Here is a 19,273-nt window from a genome sequence, read left to right as displayed (position 1 = left end):
ACGTTTAAAGTTAGGCACATCCTACTATGAATAAAGGATCGATATGTTTTTACTAACATAGACAATATGATTATGACCTAACTCTGCGTATAATAATTCACTTAGGTGAATATCACTTAGAAAACGCTCTTACTTACTGTACTAAAACAGCCGTTTACATCCCATCTATAAATGACAGGACTGACACTTTCCAAACTGTTACACAGAAGATTGGATGTTTAAAATGACATTAAAAGCATAACTGTCTTGTCTTTTCTAAGCCCTATTGTATTGTAGCCAAGCTGCATTGTGCTTAATGTGGTTTACTGTACTAACATAACCATTGATATCCAGATTTAATAAATGACTGTTCAGTTAAACGCCTCTTCATTTGTACAGGCCTGCTAGGTGCGGGTCTTGTCGTTAGTAAAGCTGGATCTAAGTGCTTTACTTAAGTACAATAACCACATATAAGCTTTCAATATGAAGCACAATTCACACTTCTGCTTTTAATATCAATTTCAACATTACATATTTTGTCTCTCAGCCTGGGTGGTGCCAGTCTTGTTAAATATAAAGTTTGAATATAAATGGTTATATTTTAAAGTCCAGTAAAACACGAGTTCAACATTAAGCGCAGCTACATCTGGATAGGGCTTAACACGACACTTTAAACATCCAGTCCGGTGTGTAACAGTTTGGAAAGTGTCAGTCTTGTAATTAAAGCACGTTCAGCTCTTTCAGACGTCCCTCTGCTGCGGTGCGGTCAGCCATGTTTGCGGAGAATGGAGATCGATAGTGCGATGATCATCTAGTCTGCCTGCTCTACGCGCTGTTTCGGAGTCGGTGTGAAAAGTCAAACAGAACTGCGAGCTGTAGAGAGGACTGCGCATGCGCAGCGACAACTGCAACTGTGAAAACGAGATTGAACGAGCGCAGAATTGAATTGTAAGCGTAAAATAAAAACCGTAAGTGTAGTTTTGAACGTACAAGTTGTATTTCTGTGCTCGCTAATTTTGACTGAATTCACTGCATAGATCTGCTGCTTCCCAGGCCGAGCACCGGCACCATGTCGGTGGAAAAGCGCTACTTGAGGGCCGAAAGGGTTTCTGGATTTCAGTCCACCTCATTAAAGTCATTATTAGGATAGGAAGTCAGGTGGCCAGTTTCTAATTGAAAGGTGCCTGTAAATCCAGCAGGAACCCAGTCCCCCGAGGAGCGGGACAGCCCAGCCCTAAAGGATTTACAGTGTCTGCCTACTGGCTTTTTTGGTGTTTTGCTGCTCTTTAAGGAGAGTATTTTCCTTTCTCAGGGTTTCATTGATGTTTCTCAGGCCCTCAAGCTCTTCCTCCAGCTTGGAGAGTTTGCAGTACAGCAGCTGGCTTTCTGTTCCTTCCTGAGGAGAGACACACAACCCATAGTGACTACTGTCCCATCTTTGGGACTTTGTAAACACCTGATCTTTCAAATGTGAACACACAATGTTCCATGTATGCACATTACAAAATGATAAAAAAAAAAAAAACCCACACAGCTCGTTTTCTTCCTAAAAGTACACAATGTCCCAGGCAGGTCACTCAACCACGGGCAGTTTCTGACTGCAGCCATCAGAGGCAATAACCAGCTCATTTCTGTATCTGTAAACTGACAGCAAACCGCTGCACTCACAGCATTGCTGGACGGTGATGTCCTGGCATCATCAATGATGAAGCTGCCTTCCTCAGTGACCAGCACGTTTTCTAGAGAGGTCTTTTCAGTGCAGCCCTCTGGGAAGAGACAAAAAGGCCTGCTGCAGAAATGTGCCATTTCAGAGTCAGGGTTTTTATGGTTAAACAAATATATATTATGAATAAGTTTAATTATATAAACACTGCTTCACACTGTATAAGGACAGTGGTCTTCCCTGGTCCAGCTGAACTGTGGGATCCCTCTGATATTCACTGCAGCTGAGCTCTGAGTGACATCATTGGACCACTTTTGTGCTAAATTTAGACACACAAGTTCCTTTTCATTGACCATTCACAGCTCTGAGAGACCTGTGGGACTGTGGCCCCCCAGGAGCAGGGCTGCAGACATCTCTAAAGAATAATACATGGGTTGATCTAAAACGCTGCAGATTCTATGCACACACACAGGCTTTGACCACTGTGACAGAATGAACACGCTTCTCTTCTCCGTTGTGCATTCAGAGAGAACTAGAAAGGCAGGTAAGACAACACAGGATTTAACAAGTCACCACAGCACTGTGATCTGCCCGGAGCAGCCAGGCCTTTTACCTTGCAGCCCCCACAGCTCCAGGACCAGGGCGTTGGTCTGCAGATAGTTGAGGAAGTCTTGCGACACGCTGGGAACAGTGACTTGCACTTTGTGCTCCAAGACGGGATTCACGTTGTGCCAAACAGGTGCGGTGTAAAAGGGCTGTGGGTTAGTGAACACGCTGAACCTGCAAGGAAGCACAGTTATGGCCAAGGGCTGCAAGCAGAACAGAGTGGTCACACCCAGGTTGTTCAGGGTCTTCTGGTCTTCATTCCCACCTCAGCAATTAGCCTACTAAATCAGTAGATTTGAGTTATGCTCCTGTAAGATTTTTTACATTCATTCAATTGTGTTTAAATATTTATTCATTCATTTTCTGACATTTATGCCATTGTATGATGCCTAAGGGTGAGGCACCAGAAGCTGCAGTGTTGGTTCCTGCTCTGCGTGGTGCTTGGTGTTGTGCTCGATACACACTCACCCGACCTGGACGCCCCTCTCTCTGGCCTCCTTCAGCCAGCGCACCCCGAAACAGCGCGCCACGTGGATCTGGAAGTCAAACCTTCGGCCCAGCAGCTCTGTGGGGTCTATCATGATGTCATCCTCCCCCAGGGCCCTAGGAGGAACAGTGCACTGGTTACAAGGACCAGAGCAGAAACAATAGCAGAAACCAGTGGCCAGCTGCATAAAACACCATACATATAGAATAGTTTTAATGTTCAAGTTTTTTTCCTTAGGTAGTGTACTTTACTCCAATGTATTTAAAATGCTTCCTGTGACTCCCTTACATGCATTGACCCAAGGACCAGCTCCACTGGGGTTGTTTTGAGCAGGTGTGTTTGCATTTTGGTACAAATTTCCCTTCAATTTGCATTTCTCTCCCTTCCATTTGACAAAAAGGGGTGGGGTGGCTTGCGTTCCTGCAGAGGGGTACCCACTGGCCATCGCGGGAGCAGGGGACCAGCTCGACCTGCAGCAGGGCCTCCTCCCCGCCCTGGGAGCCCAGCACCTCCAGCTGCTCCTCCAGGCGGATGCGGAAGGCCAGGGACTGCAGCCAGATGTGTGCACAGCCCAGGTGCACCGGCTCCAGCGGGTCCCAGAAGGGGTCTCTGTCGGGCCCCACATTGACAGCACCCCCCTCCGCCTGCTGCTGGTACAGCTCCTCCATCAGGAACTTGCGATTCACGAACTTGGCTTTGGACCACACCCACACCTGCCGAGGATGGAGGGAAGATTGGGAGGCAACTGCATTCTAGGTGGGTGGGTTTTGGGGCTTATTTTTGGGGCTTTACTTTACCTGGCATTTTTTGGGCTGTAGAGGGGTGTGTAAATAATGGATGTGTGTTGGAATCGGCCATCTCTCTGCAAAGTAATACTGATGAAGCAACATTTAATGGATTTTCAGTGCCTTCCTGAGAGGCAGCTGTAAGTGTTTGAGGCATCTGCATAGGAGGAAATACAGCACAGTGCTTCTGTGGGTGTAGGGAAGTGCTGCCACCTAGTGCCCAAGAGGAAAAGACAGATTTCCTGTCTTTTCCCTCTTCTAACTCTATGCTATTTCCGCCTGGATGCACTCACACCACCTCAAGCTCAACCTCTCCAAATAGGATCTCCTGTTTTTCCCCCACTCTTCCTCACCTTCTGCCGATCTCCCCATCTCAATCCCCTTGGAATCCGCCACACTCTCTCCTTCTTCTTCCGCTAAAAATCTAGGAGTCACCCTCGATCCTGCGCTCTCCTACACACAGCACATCACCATGCTGACACGCACCTGCAGATTCTTCCTGAGCAACATACGCCGAATCCGTCCCTTCCTCACCGACTACTCGACTCAGCTACTCGTCCAGTCCCTGGTCCTCTCCCGCCTGGACTACTGCAACTCCCTACTGGCCGGCCTGCCTGCATCCACAACTCTGCGGCTCGTCTGGTGTCTCTCTGCCCCGATTCACACGCTACTCCACTGCTCCACTGCCTCCACTGGCTCCCGATAGCAGCACGCATTCAGTTCAAGACACTGACCCTCACCTACCGCTGTCTCACCACACTGCACCAAGCTACCTTCAGACCCTCATCTCTCCATACATCCCCTCCAGACCACTGCGCTCCTGCAGTGTTAGAAGACTAACTCTGCCTCCTCTCCACTCTCCTTCCTCCAGAGCTGCTCCTTCTCATCCCTGAACCCTAAATGGTGGAACGACCTGCCCACTGAAGTCAAAACAGTCCTTGACCTCCTTCCGGCGCTTACTCAAGACACATCTTTTCAGACTGTACTTGTAATATTAGTCCTTTTAATCCCCTGTAAGACAGAACTTCACAACATTTTATCATGCTTCTTGCGTTACTAATACTTGTATTATTGATTGTTTTCCTCCTTGCTCCCTTTCCCGCACAGCACTTAGCTTTTACTTTCCAGGATGTATGACCTCAGTTACTGTACTTACCTGTTTAAATTGGAAGTTGTAAAATGTATTATACTTTGAATTGCTCTGTAAATGTAAACTTGAATTTGTAATGTTTGATGCCTTGCACTTAACTGTATTCTTGCACTTTGAATTGCACTTATGTTGTAAGTCGCCCTGGATAAGGGCGTCTGCCAAGAAATAATAAAAAATAATAATAATAATAATAATAATAATAATACTTTTAAAGAAGTGTGTTGACTGTGTTGTGTGGAGGTGGACAGTGTTTGCTTTACTCTGGCTCTTGGGGATTGCCGTGGGGGACATCGCCAACAGTATTGCTATCATTTACCTGCTTTGTTTCTCTGAGTGTCACTTTGATGACGATTTCCTTTTCCAGATCGTGGCCTTTGGAGTCGGACATGGCCAGGTTCTTGATCTCTAACTTGAATTCCACTCCCTGTGAAAGAAAATCACAGAAGCACTCAGAACAGGTCAATCCATCACAAGGACTGGTTTAGTCTTTTATTTGGAATTGGAATATTTATTTCTTAGCAGATGCCCTTGTCCAGTGATTGTCCTTGTCCTTGCCTTGGAATATAATCTACTCATACCTTTTTTTTTCCCCCTCTGAATGTTTCCAACAAAAGTAGTTTGAATAACAAATGAAAGTGTGACAGGCCGCTGTCTGTCACGGCACGGCTGCTGCTGGCGCTCGCTGATGAGGTGCTCATGTGCCGCAGCTGTGTTGTCGCTCCCTCGCTAACAGGCTGCGGACTCGCGGCTGCAGGCAATGAGCACCGAGGCGACTGTGACGTCAGCGGCAGCCGTGCCTTGCCTATTTAATCCCTCTCCATCCCCGATGGGGGCAACTAACCGCCGAGAAGAAGGACTGAGACCTACAACCCTAACTGCCCGGAGCCCCCTATTTTGTGTGGACGTTTTGTTTTGTTTTGCTTTGCTTATTTTACCCCCTTGTGTTTGTCCCGTGAACCCCAATAAACCCCGGACATCAACGGAACCCGAGACTCTCTCCCTCCTTGTGTCTGGCTTTTACAGAAAGGTTAATACAATTGAACATATTTGGAAAAAAAAAGAAAATAATATGTCTACTAGTGAATCGCTGTCCAAATGTATATTTTTCATTGGTTCTTGTGAGTACTGAGAGAGGGGAATTGTACAATGTATCACGATGTATTTACGATATATCGAGCCCAAAACTGGTTCTTATCAAACCTTGTTCAATCTTGATACCTAGAAGAACTGTAGCACAGTACTGTAGCACAGTAAGACAGTGACCTTGTTTACACAGACACACAGGGAAAGAAATGCAGTTCTTCAATTAAAATAAATAAATAATAATAATAATATTATTATTATTATTATTATTATTATTATTATTATTATTATTATTATTATTATTAATAAATACTTCAATTTGCTGATTCATTTGAATGAGCTACTTTGCGATTGTACCCTGTTGAGCTCCTGGCTGATTTGGTTTGCCTCTGCTACCATGGGCATGACCTTGATGTAGTCGTGGAAGACAGCCAGCAAGCTGGGGTTCACTGGGCCGTCCGCAGCACCAGTCTCACCTGCAGGGAAAACACAAGAGCGCTGTGGAGAACAGAACCACCGCACAGCACATCCACAAGGCAAGTACACCCGACTCAGACCAGGGAGGGGTGATTCTGCTTCTGATTTAGGAACTGATCGAATCCACGCTGATACGATCCTTATCCTTATCAATAAAATCTTGTTTTAAAGCTCTAAAAGTGTTCAGTAGTACAGATGAACAGAATGAAAGTAGATAAACTAAATACAGCATAAAGAAATACAACAAAGAATAATACTAACTACATTTATGTATGGTTTATAGGCAACTTACAAAGTTCTTACAAAACAGTACAAAAGGCTTATATATATTGTACAAAACAATTCTAATTCATGACTATTCTGAACATATAATTGTGGTGTTTTTTCCCCCCCGCATACCCCCAAAGATAGAAACAAACATGAGCCCACGCAGATTATTCCACACATGACACTGTGTGACATTTCGGCTGCTCACCCAGCTTCCCTAAATGAAACCCTTCGGCCTCCGCCAGCTCTGACTGGAAGTAGTCGTAGTCGTAGCGGCTCCAGTCCTCATCGCTGCGGTCGGAGGGGAAGCCGATGTACAGGTAAGTGCTGTTGGATCCCAGGATTAGACGGTCCTGTGCCAAAAGAAGAAAGAGAAATAAAATGTTGTGTTCTATTAGTTGCACTGGCACCAAAACATCTGGTTAAAAGATTTGGTGGGACAAATATACAGAAAGGCATTTTTGCCCTGTTTCCACTGGTCATGTTTAGGTGCAGTCCAGGTGTTTCACTGTGGCCCAGGTGCACCTCTGCCTGTACCCAAACAAGTTTCAGGAGTCACTGTTTTGTACATCGTACCCGCGGAGTCCCAAACTGGACATACTGTTATGTCCCTTACAATAAAGGAGGCCGCTATCGATGTGAGAGACGCAGTAGAAACTTTTCCCAAGAAAGAATGTGTGTGAAGAATGAAAATAGAGCACTTATTAACGTATGATGGGAAAGTGTCATAGAGGATTAACTGCTTTGGGCAGTAAAACATTTAAACGTGTTAGTAAAGATTGCAAAAATTGCTGGAGAATCATCCTGCTGCATCTGAATACAATAAAGTGCTGTGACAAAATAAACAAACTAAAAATACAGGTGGTCACTTTTGTTTGAATGCTGTCTGACATTTCGTGTCTCACGTTCACTTCCTGGGGCAGCTGTACCAAATGCAAATGCAAACGCAATGTTAACGCAGGCAGACATGTTTAGGTGTAGTGGTATGGCACCGACAGGTCAAGTGCACCTAAGCGTCTTGGACAATGGAAACTGGTTATTAGTCTGGATTGGGTTCCTTCAAAGATAATGGTTCAATTCTTTCGATTAGTTTTATTGACTTCTTCTGCAATGACTATTTAAAAATAAATGAATGAATAAATAAATAAATAAATAAATAAATAAATAAATAAATCACACATGTTCACACCAGAGTACTTGTGCAATAAGATGAAAAATGAAAGGAACCTACTAAATGTCTCAGCTCCGTTCTGTTAGAGATGGGGGCTCCGTTCACAATCACTTTGGCCTCAGACCGGGGAGTGATGTTCACTCTGCGAGCAGTGTTTGTAAAGGTGGCGTGTTTCTCTTGGATGCTACGGGGAAATGAGCATGGATACCTTGAACATCACAACTATGGCCAGATTAAAGCCCTTCCCAACTCACTGGGTTCTCAAACCTGTACTGGCCGGGGGGGGGATCCCCTTTTAAGCAAGCAATCACAATAAGTTCCCCCCACATTCGAACTGCAAAATGAACAAATACGTAAGCCTAAGTCTAGCAGTTATTTAAAACAACAGCCATCAGGGAAGCAATAAATAACATGCGAACAGTGTTACACTCAATTGGGTTGCAAGTCCTTGGAGTGTTCACATACCCCAGACCTTTGATGGTGATCACATTGGGAGTGCCGTCCAATAGACCGATTTCCCATTCGCCTACACAAACAGGCACACAGAGATAAAGGAAGTTAGTGTGGAATTCCATAGGGAATAAAGGAAGCCGTCCTCAGCTGTCATTTGATGAATGGTTTATTGCCAGGGGTGGTTATAGGATCTTTTGTTGAGGGTGGCAGTGGGGTGGCAAGAGATACAGTGAGGTGGCCAGTGGAGTGGTTGTTGGTGAGGTGAAGCCGGTGTGGCAGAGCTCTTTGGTGGGCAGCTCCCCTATGTATTGGACGCACCACTATCGGGCCTCGATCCCCGGTCACCCTTAATGGTCATTACCGTCCTGGATAAAGAGTTTCACCACTCCTGAGAGCTGGGGGTCTTCGTTGATGTTCAGGATGTAAGGGTACGTCTGCATCATTCGCCTCTCCTGAGGAACACAGGGAGACCGGCACTTATATCTTTTTTGCTTTGTAACCCAATCTTACTCTTACTCCTACACAAGGATTCCCTAAAAACCTACAGAAAGCAGCAGCACTTGCACGTATCAGGAGTATACAGATAGGACGGTATAGGACACTACAGTGATTAATCTGTGAAGGCGTTTTCTCTGCAGCCACAGGGCCAGTGTGTGTGTGTGCGCCGGCGGGTTGTGTGCCTGCGTGATGGTGGCGTACTGCAGCTCCCAGTCTTGCAACGCCTCCTGCAGGTGCTGCTGCCACAGCGTCTGGATCGCCTGGATCTGCAGCTCATTCTGGGTCAGCAGCAGCCGCAGCTCCTCTGGGGACGACAGGGAGATGTAAACAAGACATGGTGACAGCAGACACCACCGCCTCGGTGCATGGGTCAGAAAACACTCTTCTCCACATCTTTATTTGAATTTATTTATTTAGATCTTTGATTTGCTGTTTTCAGTCAGTGAAAGCGAACACTTAATGAAAACGTTTATTCAGATCATGATATTGATGATTTTATTCCAAAGAAAAGTGAACCTAAAAATGTTTAACGACAAACCGAAGTACTGAAATCTGCACACTTGTCTCGTCCTCGGTTCTCCGTCCGTCCTGCCCCAGTTTGGACAGTCGGAGCAGAAGTTTGGCGCTTTCGGACTTCAGCTCCTTGATCAGCCGCTCCGTGGGGCTCTCGTTGACCACGGCCTTGTTCTGGATCCTCTTCGCTCTGTTACCAAAAGCAAGGACAGCGAGATTCACGTTTGTGGGAAAGGCAGCATTCTGGATTGGTGTTGTACTTGCCTCCACTGTTTAAATTAGATTGCTCAAAAACAGCAAGGCTTCCTTGTGTCGACTAAGACAAACACTCAGTCACTAATACTGCTCTGCCTTATCTGCTTTTCTCATCCAGTGAACCGGCGTGCATTTCTTGTATGCTGCAGATGCACAAAACACCCACCTCTCTGCAAAGCGTAACGTCGAGAGTGTTTCCTCATAGCAGATATCAGCAGGGCTCAGGGCTGCGATCTAAAAGAGAAGGACTGGATTGAAGCAGTTTGAGTGGCATTTCATAAGTAAAAATTCTGTTCAAATGAAAGCCTACCATGACAGTCCGGCTGTTGCCTCCCAGGGCCGACTGCAGCAGCTTGGTGAGGATGGAGTCTCTGTATGGGATGTGAATGGCTTTCTTGCCCAGAGCAACATCTGCCAAAGAGCTGCAGTGAAAGACGCCACACTATGAGAGCATTCCCAGCGAGAAACACTGGGACCAGTTCACACAGGTTAAGGGTCACAGTCCTGTAGATGTATTGCTGGACATTGCCATCTACTGTAAGAGCGCTCCTGACCTGATGACATTGCCCAGCGTGGTCAGACTCAGGTTGATAGCCATGCCTTCCTTCAGCCGGTCCCCCTCCGACCCCGCGGTCCTCTGCCTCTCACTGCCCGCCAGGTCCACCAGGTTAATGTTGGACTGCTTGGTGATGTTCTCCTTGGAGAAGATCTGTAGAAAATTAATCACACCATTAAATGAAAATAAAAACATGGAAGGCCTTTTTGTGAGTGTGTCTGTATTTCTCAGAAGCTTCAAATGTACTTGCTTATTTTATCATCTGCGGTTTGTTTGGGTTTTAGTTCACCTTTTTCTCCTTCCTCCTGAAATCTCCCTCTCCCTCCCTCCCCCTCCCTCCCTCTCCCTCCACGTGCTTGACCCTCTGCTATCTGGTCCCACCCCCATCCTCCCTGCCCGCCGCACCCTGGCTGACCTGTTTGAGCTGGACGGTGAGGAGCATGTGCGAACGGCTGCTGCAGGAGTTGGTGTTGGTGCTGGCGGTGGTGCGGCTGCGAGTGCCCTGCTCCATCAGCTGCTCGATCTGGGCATAGCTCTCGCATGGCACCGTCCGCAGCCCCTCCACATAGAAACCCCTTTGCTGCTCCTCCCTCACCTTCAGCCCCCCGGCCGCCATCTTGCTTTTACACAGCAGGTCCATCACCTGGAGGGATGAAGGCAAGCAGACACTTGGTAAGTGACTGTTTTGCACATCCTTGATTTCTTCAGTACTGTTGTAACAGTGGTTCCCAAACTTTCTGTGTGGTGCCCCCCCAAAAACATTTGGGGGCACAGCTCGCGCACCCTCCCCACATGTCCCACACATTCATATTTATATTACCATTTTCTTTTATTATGTGAAAGCCCTAACATTTACCAAGGATGAATATACTTTAAAACATGTTTGCATTTCACTTTTCACAATTTTATTTGGCCATTTACATTGCAATCTTTCTATGCATGAATCTATTCTTACTGCATCTAGTACGGATGAGCCTGAATCAACATAGTTATAGAAGATAAGTAACGCTCTCTTTCCATTTTATACAATTTTACAAGTTATTATATATATATATATATAAAATGGATGAGACCGAATAGTCGAAAATTCAACTATTCGTTAAAGATGGTCACCATCGACAAGTGACTCAATTCAATAACATTCAATAGTTAAAATATTAATATTGATTTTATTTTAAAGCCTGTACCATTGATTGGCTCTCTGTAGCTGTAATGAAGATTGACGGGAAGGTGGGATTTATTATCTCTTGTCTGTGATTGGCTGACAATGACAGATCTGCGCAACTCCACCAATGGGATCAGTGCAGTGCAATTAATCTACAGCTGCTATGTTAACCCACCTAAAAGCCAAACACCCTTCTGCGACACTAGCAATGACAAAAAAGAAAAGAGGAGCAACAAACAAACTAATATCATTAAAACACACACAGCCAGCTGTTACTATATATTTAGTTTTCACTGGAACTTGAACGCACAGGTATGTTTCTCAATTTATTTAATAAAGTTGTTGTGTTAAAATAAAGTTCAGAACTTCTTGCAATTTCGCATTTATTGTATTTTTTGTTAATGCGTTTCCAAAATATTGCAGTAGAGAGTCCTGGAGAGCTCGTTTCCCACTCAATGACATTTTGGAGTTGCAAGTTATTCTAATGTATTTATTTTACCGTAATTATCACCTCATATAAACTGCAGTGTATTTTGATGTGAAACTACCAATCAGCAGCTTCACAGACACTGCTGCCTGACAGTCCTCTATTCTGATTGGCCAGGACTGGGTATGGAAGAACCCAGTAACAGAGACCCAGTTTCCACTCCTGTGAAAGGACAGTACCGTGTGTTTAATGTGTGTAAGTGTAGAAAAAGGCGTATCACAGAGAGAGGTCGATGCAAAAGATATCAGTTTATCCAATGCGATTTCAGCGGGGCGGCAATCAACAGTTGTCAGATCCCCTCGGGGATTTCTTGTGTCTCGTCTTGACATTTTACCTGTTCAGCTCTTTCCCCGCGCCCCCCATAAAGGGTCTTGCACCCCCCCAGGGGGGCGCGCCCCACAGTTTGGGAACCACTGGTCTAGCAGAGGACAAAACACTGTCAGATTAGAATGACTGTGGCGACTGTAGGTGACCTGAACAAGCAAAAAGCATATGTGGATATTTACCTGTTCATTGTAGATCTCCAACATGCTGAAAAAGACCTTGAGGAAAGAAGGACTAGGTTAAAACAAGCTTTGCCGAAATCACACTGCAGTTTGTTTTTAGTTTTAAACATTCGGAGTAGTTCAGGTAAATCACGTTGGGTAAAAGCATCAGCTGGATGACTGAATAGTAGTGACAACTCACCTGACACTGTCTGCTGTCTTGGCTCTGCCTCATGGCTTGGAAAAGGCCTTCGCAGATGGCCGGGACCAGGCCTCTGTTCGCCCCTTGGCCCACCATGGTGTAGCTCTTTCCCGAGCCCGTCTGTCCATATGCCAGCAATGTAGCATTGTAGCCCTGCAAGGCATTCTCCAGAATCCCCTGGCCGAGGTCACTGTACACGGTGCTCTGCGGGACGGGGTCGGAAACGGGAGATGTCAGGCTCAGCTCGCCCTGGACCACGTTCAGCCCAACTCTCTTTTCACCCACAACTCTGAAGACAAGGGAGGCTACATGGAAGTTACACCGTATCCTTCCAGAACTCTGATCACAGGAAGAATGCCAACAACTGTTCTGCGCGTCCTGCTGATTAGTTGCATACAGGAGCATAGCATTTTCCTAATTTATATAGAAATTGCATTATTATGAGAATCTTCCCAGGTTTAGGGTTTATCAGTACCAAGGGGTTAGATACAGAGCGGAGACCGACCTGGTCTGCGTAGTGGCTACTGGGCTCCTCTGGGACGAAGCGGCCCTGTTGGTCCCGGGCGAAGCCGCTGTGCGACCAGTAGGCGTGGTCGAAGCTGAAGGAGCGCCGGGACTGTGGGCTGCGGGGGTCCTGCACGGTGGTGGTATTGCCACTCATGGAGATGATGCATTTGCTGCCGGCGTCTCTCTCTCTCTGCAACCCACCCAGCACAGTGAGGGAGCAGAGAACACCTCATCCAACTAACCATCTCATCTTACTTCCCATCTTAAACTCATCTAACTTATTTCAGCAAAACTTACTTCCTGTCTGACATTCATTCATCCATTAGTGTAAACCAATCACAAAATCAAATCCACTTGGCTTCAATGGGTTAGATTTTACTATAACTAGACGACAGAGAAAACATTAAAGGTTGATTAAAACCATAGATATATAACTATATTTATAAATGTTTATTAGCAAACAGTAATTCATAGTCGGCTAACACTCAGTTTAGGGAGGAGGGCACTGAAGGGCCACATGGCAACCTTATCCATAAATGATGTGCTTATTCACTGGTCCAGGTAACCCAAGCATGTCAAGTATTACAAGCTCTTCAGGACAGAGCAGGACTCTGCTCCTGCAACCTCACAACTCTACAGCAGGAGAGACATGCAGCACATGACGCGGTGCATCATTCAGACCACAGAAAACAGAGGAACATCATTTTGGCAGGGGACTGCAGTGCTGCTCACAGAGAACCATGTGGTGTTGTGTGTTTCATCGCAGCATGGCCCCTATTACTTACTCTGGGAAATCATGGATTTAGTCAAGATTAGCGAGACCTGTAGATGCCTACAAAGCCTGCAAGATTGAGGCTTTCCAGACGAGTCCCAGAGACCCCTCCTACATGGCATCTTGGAATTAAATTGATCTCAAAAGTGTCAAAACATTACATAAAAGTACATATACACATATATACACGTACGTACACACACGTACATACATATATATACGTACGTACACACATATATATACACACATATACATACACTCACCTAAAGGATTATTAGGAACACCATACTAATACTGTGTTTGACCCCCTTTCACCTTCAGAACTGCCTTAATTCTACGTGGCATTGATTCAACAAGGTGCTGAAAGCATTCTTTAGAAATGTTGGCCCATATTGATAGGATAGCATCTTGCAGTTGATGGAGATTTGTGGGATGCACATCCAGGGCACGAAGCTCCCGTTCCACCACATCCCAAAGATGCTCTATTGGGTTGAGATCTGGTGACTGTGGGGGCCAGTTTAGTACAGTGAACTCATTGTCATGTTCAAGAAACCAATTTGAAATGATTCGACCTTTGTGACATGGTGCATTATCCTGCTGGAAGTAGCCATCAGAGGATGGGTACATGGTGGTCATAAAGGGATGGACATGGTCAGAAACAATGCTCAGGTAGGCCGTGGCATTTAAACGATGCCCAATTGGCACTAAGGGGCCTAAAGTGTGCCAAGAAAACATCCCCCACACCATTACACCACCACCACCAGCCTGCACAGTGGTAACAAGGCATGATGGATCCATGTTCTCATTCGGTTTACGCCAAATTCTGACTCTACCATCTGAATGTCTCAACAGAAATCGAGACTCATCAGACCAGGCAACATTTTTCCAGTCTTCAACTGTCCAATTTTGGTGAGCTTGTGCAAATTGTAGCCTCTTTTTCCTATTTGTAGTGGAGATGAGTGGTACCCGGTGGGGTCTTCTGCTGTTGTAGCCCATCCGCCTCAAGGTTGTACGTGTTGTGGCTTCACAAATGCTTTGCTGCATACCTCGGTTGTAACGAGTGGTTATTTCAGTCAAAGTTGCTCTTCTATCAGCTTGAATCAGTTGGCCCATTCTCCTCTGACCTCTAGCATCAACAAGGCATTTTCGCCCACAGGACTGCCGCATACTGGATGTTTTTCCCTTTTCACACCATTCTTTGTAAACCCTAGAAATGGTTGTGCGTGAAAATCCCAGTAACTGAGCAGATTGTGAAATACTCAGACCGGCCCGTCTGGCACCAACAACCATGCCACGCTCAAAATTGCTTAAATCACCTTTCTTTCCCATTCAGACATTCAGTTTGGAGTTCAGGAGATTGTCTTGACCAGGACCACACCCCTAAATGCATTGAAGCAACTGCCATGTGATTGGTTGTTTAGATAATTGCATTAATGAGAAATTGAACAGGTGTTCCTAATAATCCTTTAGGTGACTGTATATGTATGTATGTATGTATGTATGTATGTGTATATGTATATATATGTGTGTGTGTGTGTATGTATATAAACACATATATATGTATGTGTATATGTACGTACAGTGGGGGGAAAAAAGTATTTGATCCCCTGCTGATTTTGTACATTTGCCCACTGACCAAGAAATGATCAGTCTATCATTTTAATGGTAGGTGTATTTTAACAGTGAGAGACAGAATAACAGCAAAAAAATCCAGAAAAACGCATTTCAAAAAAGTTATAAATTGATTTGCATGTTAATGAGGGAAATAAGTATTTGACCCCTTCGACTTAGTACTTGGTGGCAAAACCCTTGTTGGCAATCACAGAGGTCAGACGTTTCTTGTAGTTGGCCACCAGGTTTGCACACATCTCAGGAGGGATTTTGTCCCACTCCTCTTTGCAGATCCTCTCCAAGTCATTAAGGTCTCGAGGCTGACGTTTGGCAACTCGAACCTTCAGCTCCCTCCACAGATTTTCTATGGGATTAAGGTCTGGAGACTGGCTAGGCCACTCCAGGACCTTAATGTGCTTCTTCTTGAGCCACTCCTTTGTTGCCTTGGCTGTGCGTTTTGGGTCATTGTCATGCTGGAATACCCATCCACGACCCATTTTCAATGCCCTGGCTGACGGAAGGAGGTTCTCACCCAAGATTTGACGGTACATGACCCCGTCCATTGTCCCTTTGATGGGATGCAGTTGTCCTGTCCCCTTAGCAGAAAAACACCCCCAAAGCATAATGTTTCCACCTCCATGTTTGACGGTGGGGATGGTGTTCTTGAGGTCATTCCTCCTCCTCCAAACACGGCGAGTTGAGTTGATGCCAAAGAGCTCGATTTTGGTCTCATCTGACCACAACACTTTCACCCAGTTCTCCTCTGAATCATTCAGATGTTCATTGGCAAACTTCAGACGGGCCTGTACATGTGCTTTCTTGAGCAGGGGGACCTTGCGGGCGCTGCAGGATTTCAGTCCTTCACGGCGTAGTGCGTTACCAATTGTTTTCTTGGTGACAATGGTCCCAGCTGCCTTGAGATCATTAACAAGATCCTCCCGTGTAGTTCTGGGCTGATTCCTCACCGTTCTCATGATCATTGAAACTCCACGAGGTGAGATCTTGCATGGAGCCCCAGACCGAGGGAGACTGACAGTTATTTTGTGTTTCTTCCATTTGCGAATAATCGCACCAACTGTTGTCACCTTCTCACCAAGCTGCTTGGCGATGGTCTTGTAGCCCATTCCAGCCTTGTGTAGGTCTACAATCTTGTCCCTGACATCCTTGGACAGCTCTTTGGTCTTGACCATGGTGGAGCATTTGGAATTTGATTGATTGGTTGCTTCTGTGGATAGGTGTCTTTTATACAGGTAACGAGCTGAGAGTGCTCCTAATCTCAGCTCGTTACCTGTATAAAAGACACCTGGGAGCCAGAAATCTTGCTGATTGATAGGGGATCAAATACTTATTTCACCCATTAACATGCAAATCAATGTATAACTTTTTTGAAATGCGTTTTTCTGGATTTTTTTGCTGTTATTCTGTCTCTCACTGTTAAAATACACCTACCATTAAAATTATAGACTGATCATTTCTTTGTCAGTGGGCAAAAGTACAAAATCAGCAGGGGATCAAATACTTTTTTCCCTCACTGTATATATATATATATATATATATATATATAATGTATGTATACATACGTGTATATATGTGTATATATGTGTATGTATATATATGTGTATGTGTATATATGTGTGTATGTGTATACGTATATGTACGTGTATATATGTGTGTGTATATATGTGTGTATATGTGTATATATATATATGTGTATGTATATATATGTGTATATATACAGTCACCTAAAGGATTATTAGGAACACCTGTTCAATTTCTCATTAATGCAATTATCTAACCAACCAATCACATGGCAGTTGCTTCAATGCATTTAGGGGTGTGGTCCTGGTCAAGACAATCTCCTGAACTCCAAACTGAATGTCTGAATGGGAAAGAAAGGTGATTTAAGCAATTTTGAGCGTGGCATGGTTGTTGGTGCCAGACGGGCCGGTCTGAGTATTTCACAATCTGCTCAGTTACTGGGATTTTCACGCACAACCATTTCTAGGGTTTACAAAGAATGGTGTGAAAAGGGAAAAACATCCAGTATGCGGCAGTCCTGTGGGCGAAAATGCCTTGTTGATGCTAGAGGTCAGAGGAGAATGGGCCGACTGATTCAAGCTGATAGAAGAGCAACTTTGACTGAAATAACCACTCGTTACAACCGAGGTATGCAGCAAAGCATTTGTGAAGCCACAACACGTACAACCTTGAGGCGGATGGGCTACAACAGCAGAAGACCCCACCGGGTACCACTCATCTCCACTACAAATAGGAAAAACAGGCTACAATTTGCACAAGCTCACCAAAATTGGACAGTTGAAGACTGGAAAAATGTTGCCTGGTCTGATGAGTCTCGATTTCTGTTGAGACATTCAGATGGTAGAGTCAGAATTTGGCGTAAACAGAATGAGAACATGGATCCATCATGCCTTGTTACCACTGTGCAGGCTGGTGGTGGTGGTGTAATGGTGTGGGGGATATTTTCTTGGCACACTTTAGGCCCCTTAGTGCCAATTGGGCATCGTTTAAATGCCACGGCCTACCTGAGCATTGTTTCTGACCATGTCCATCCCTTTATGACCACCATGTACCCATCCTCTGATGGCTACTTCCAGCAGGATAATGCACCATGTCACAAAGGTCGAATCATTTCAAATTGGTTTCTTGAACATGACAATGAGTTCACTGTACTAAACTGGCCCCCACAGTCACCAGATCTCAACCCAATAGAGCATCTTTGGGATGTGGTGGAACGGGAGCTTCGTGCCCTGGATGTGCATCCCACGAATCTCCATCAACTGCAAGATGCTATCCTATCAATATGGGCCAACATTTCTAAAGAATGCTTTCAGCACCTTGTTGAATCAATGCCACGTAGAATTAAGGCAGTTCTGAAGGCGAAAGGGGGTCAAACACAGTATTAGTATGGTGTTCCTAATAATCCTTTAGGTGAGCGTATATACGTATACACACACACATATATATATATAATTTCCAGGATTGATAAATTAAATCTACAGGACAACATTGCAATTGGATATTTTGACTAACTGAATTAAGTAGCACACAAACAAGGAAAGATGCTTCATCACATGCAACTTAAAAGATACTGAAGTCACTCCAGGTTTTCCCCAAGACAATTTAGCAGTAAACTAACAGGACATTATACAAAAGAAGGGTAAAATAAGGGCTTTCAGTAGTCTTTTCTCCTGTATGTCAGATTACCCAACCTGAATTATACATACCTAGTAATCTAATGGTCAAGAATTTACATAGAATGACGTTTATAGGTTAAAGGTGTAATCTGCCAGCAGCATTTTTATTTTCTATTGAGTACAAATGTTGCTTAAGATTACAAAACTGGAATACAAGAGCAAATATGGTTCTTATGACAGACATCACATATAAATTACATAGGATTATATATATATATATATATATATATATATATATATATATAATCCTATATATAATCCTATCCTATTTAAAAATCAAACCAACAACAAAAAACAAAAAAGTTTGCAACACAGCCAGCCCATGCTCACTCTGGAAGTGATCAGCTGGGGACTCTGTTATTCCATCACCCCCCTGTGAAACGACTCACCTTATTGAAAGGCCTGACACGAACAGCCACTTTAACACAGTCTTTCTGCGGCATCTCAGTACAATACAGTCGTGTCTCCAAAGCTGCAGGTGCTTATGTGCTGGAGAAAGTGTCGTCTGGTCAGGGCCAGTGAAAGTGGGCAGAACAAATGTCCAACATTGAAATGCAAACCTGTGACACCGTGGTAACTTGAGCTTCTTGAAAGATTTGGTTTCACCACCACCCATCTGGACATGAATAATTAAAGGAAGAATCCCCACCCCCTACCATTTGCTGCATAGCTAATGCAACAAACAAAAGCTGTAAAAGATTTATATATATATCTTTGGTTTTAGACTATGGTTTCTCAGGAAAAAAACATCCACAATGCATTCTGCCAACTACTCTCCCAGAATGCAATGCTGGAAGGAGACTCCTACAAGTTTCCTACCCAATACAGTAGGACCCGAGGTGTAAGAACTGTTATCCATTGTTGATTCTGAAGTGTATTACAAAAT

General features: G+C 44.7%; 1 protein-coding gene across 1 annotated transcript in view; it reads right to left on the bottom strand.

Annotated features, from left to right (window-relative positions):
* kif28 (kinesin family member 28) overlaps positions 1-19,273 on the bottom strand; it is a 22,867-nt gene extending 3,594 nt beyond the window's left edge. Inside the window, exons 1-21 of the mRNA XM_066697791.1 lie at positions 18,777-19,273; positions 12,788-12,979; positions 12,283-12,486; positions 12,102-12,137; positions 10,359-10,586; positions 9,942-10,096; positions 9,698-9,809; positions 9,554-9,621; positions 9,180-9,322; positions 8,802-8,923; positions 8,483-8,573; positions 8,134-8,194; positions 7,729-7,852; positions 6,706-6,850; positions 6,111-6,229; positions 4,987-5,094; positions 3,174-3,448; positions 2,717-2,851; positions 2,256-2,422; positions 1,648-1,745; positions 1,236-1,357 (exon numbers count right to left, since the gene is read on the bottom strand). Of these exons, the coding sequence (XP_066553888.1) occupies positions 1,236-1,357; positions 1,648-1,745; positions 2,256-2,422; positions 2,717-2,851; positions 3,174-3,448; positions 4,987-5,094; positions 6,111-6,229; positions 6,706-6,850; positions 7,729-7,852; positions 8,134-8,194; positions 8,483-8,573; positions 8,802-8,923; positions 9,180-9,322; positions 9,554-9,621; positions 9,698-9,809; positions 9,942-10,096; positions 10,359-10,586; positions 12,102-12,137; positions 12,283-12,486; positions 12,788-12,979; positions 18,777-18,830 (2,759 nt within the window). The 5' untranslated portion in view covers positions 18,831-19,273. The remainder of the gene's footprint in view (positions 1-1,235; positions 1,358-1,647; positions 1,746-2,255; positions 2,423-2,716; positions 2,852-3,173; positions 3,449-4,986; positions 5,095-6,110; positions 6,230-6,705; positions 6,851-7,728; positions 7,853-8,133; positions 8,195-8,482; positions 8,574-8,801; positions 8,924-9,179; positions 9,323-9,553; positions 9,622-9,697; positions 9,810-9,941; positions 10,097-10,358; positions 10,587-12,101; positions 12,138-12,282; positions 12,487-12,787; positions 12,980-18,776) is intronic.

Source organism: Amia ocellicauda, chromosome 1, assembly GCF_036373705.1.
Source record: "Amia ocellicauda isolate fAmiCal2 chromosome 1, fAmiCal2.hap1, whole genome shotgun sequence".
Lineage (NCBI taxonomy): Eukaryota > Metazoa > Chordata > Actinopteri > Amiiformes > Amiidae > Amia > Amia ocellicauda.
Note: the sequence above shows the minus strand (reverse complement) of the source record. Positions and strands in the feature narration are given on the sequence as shown.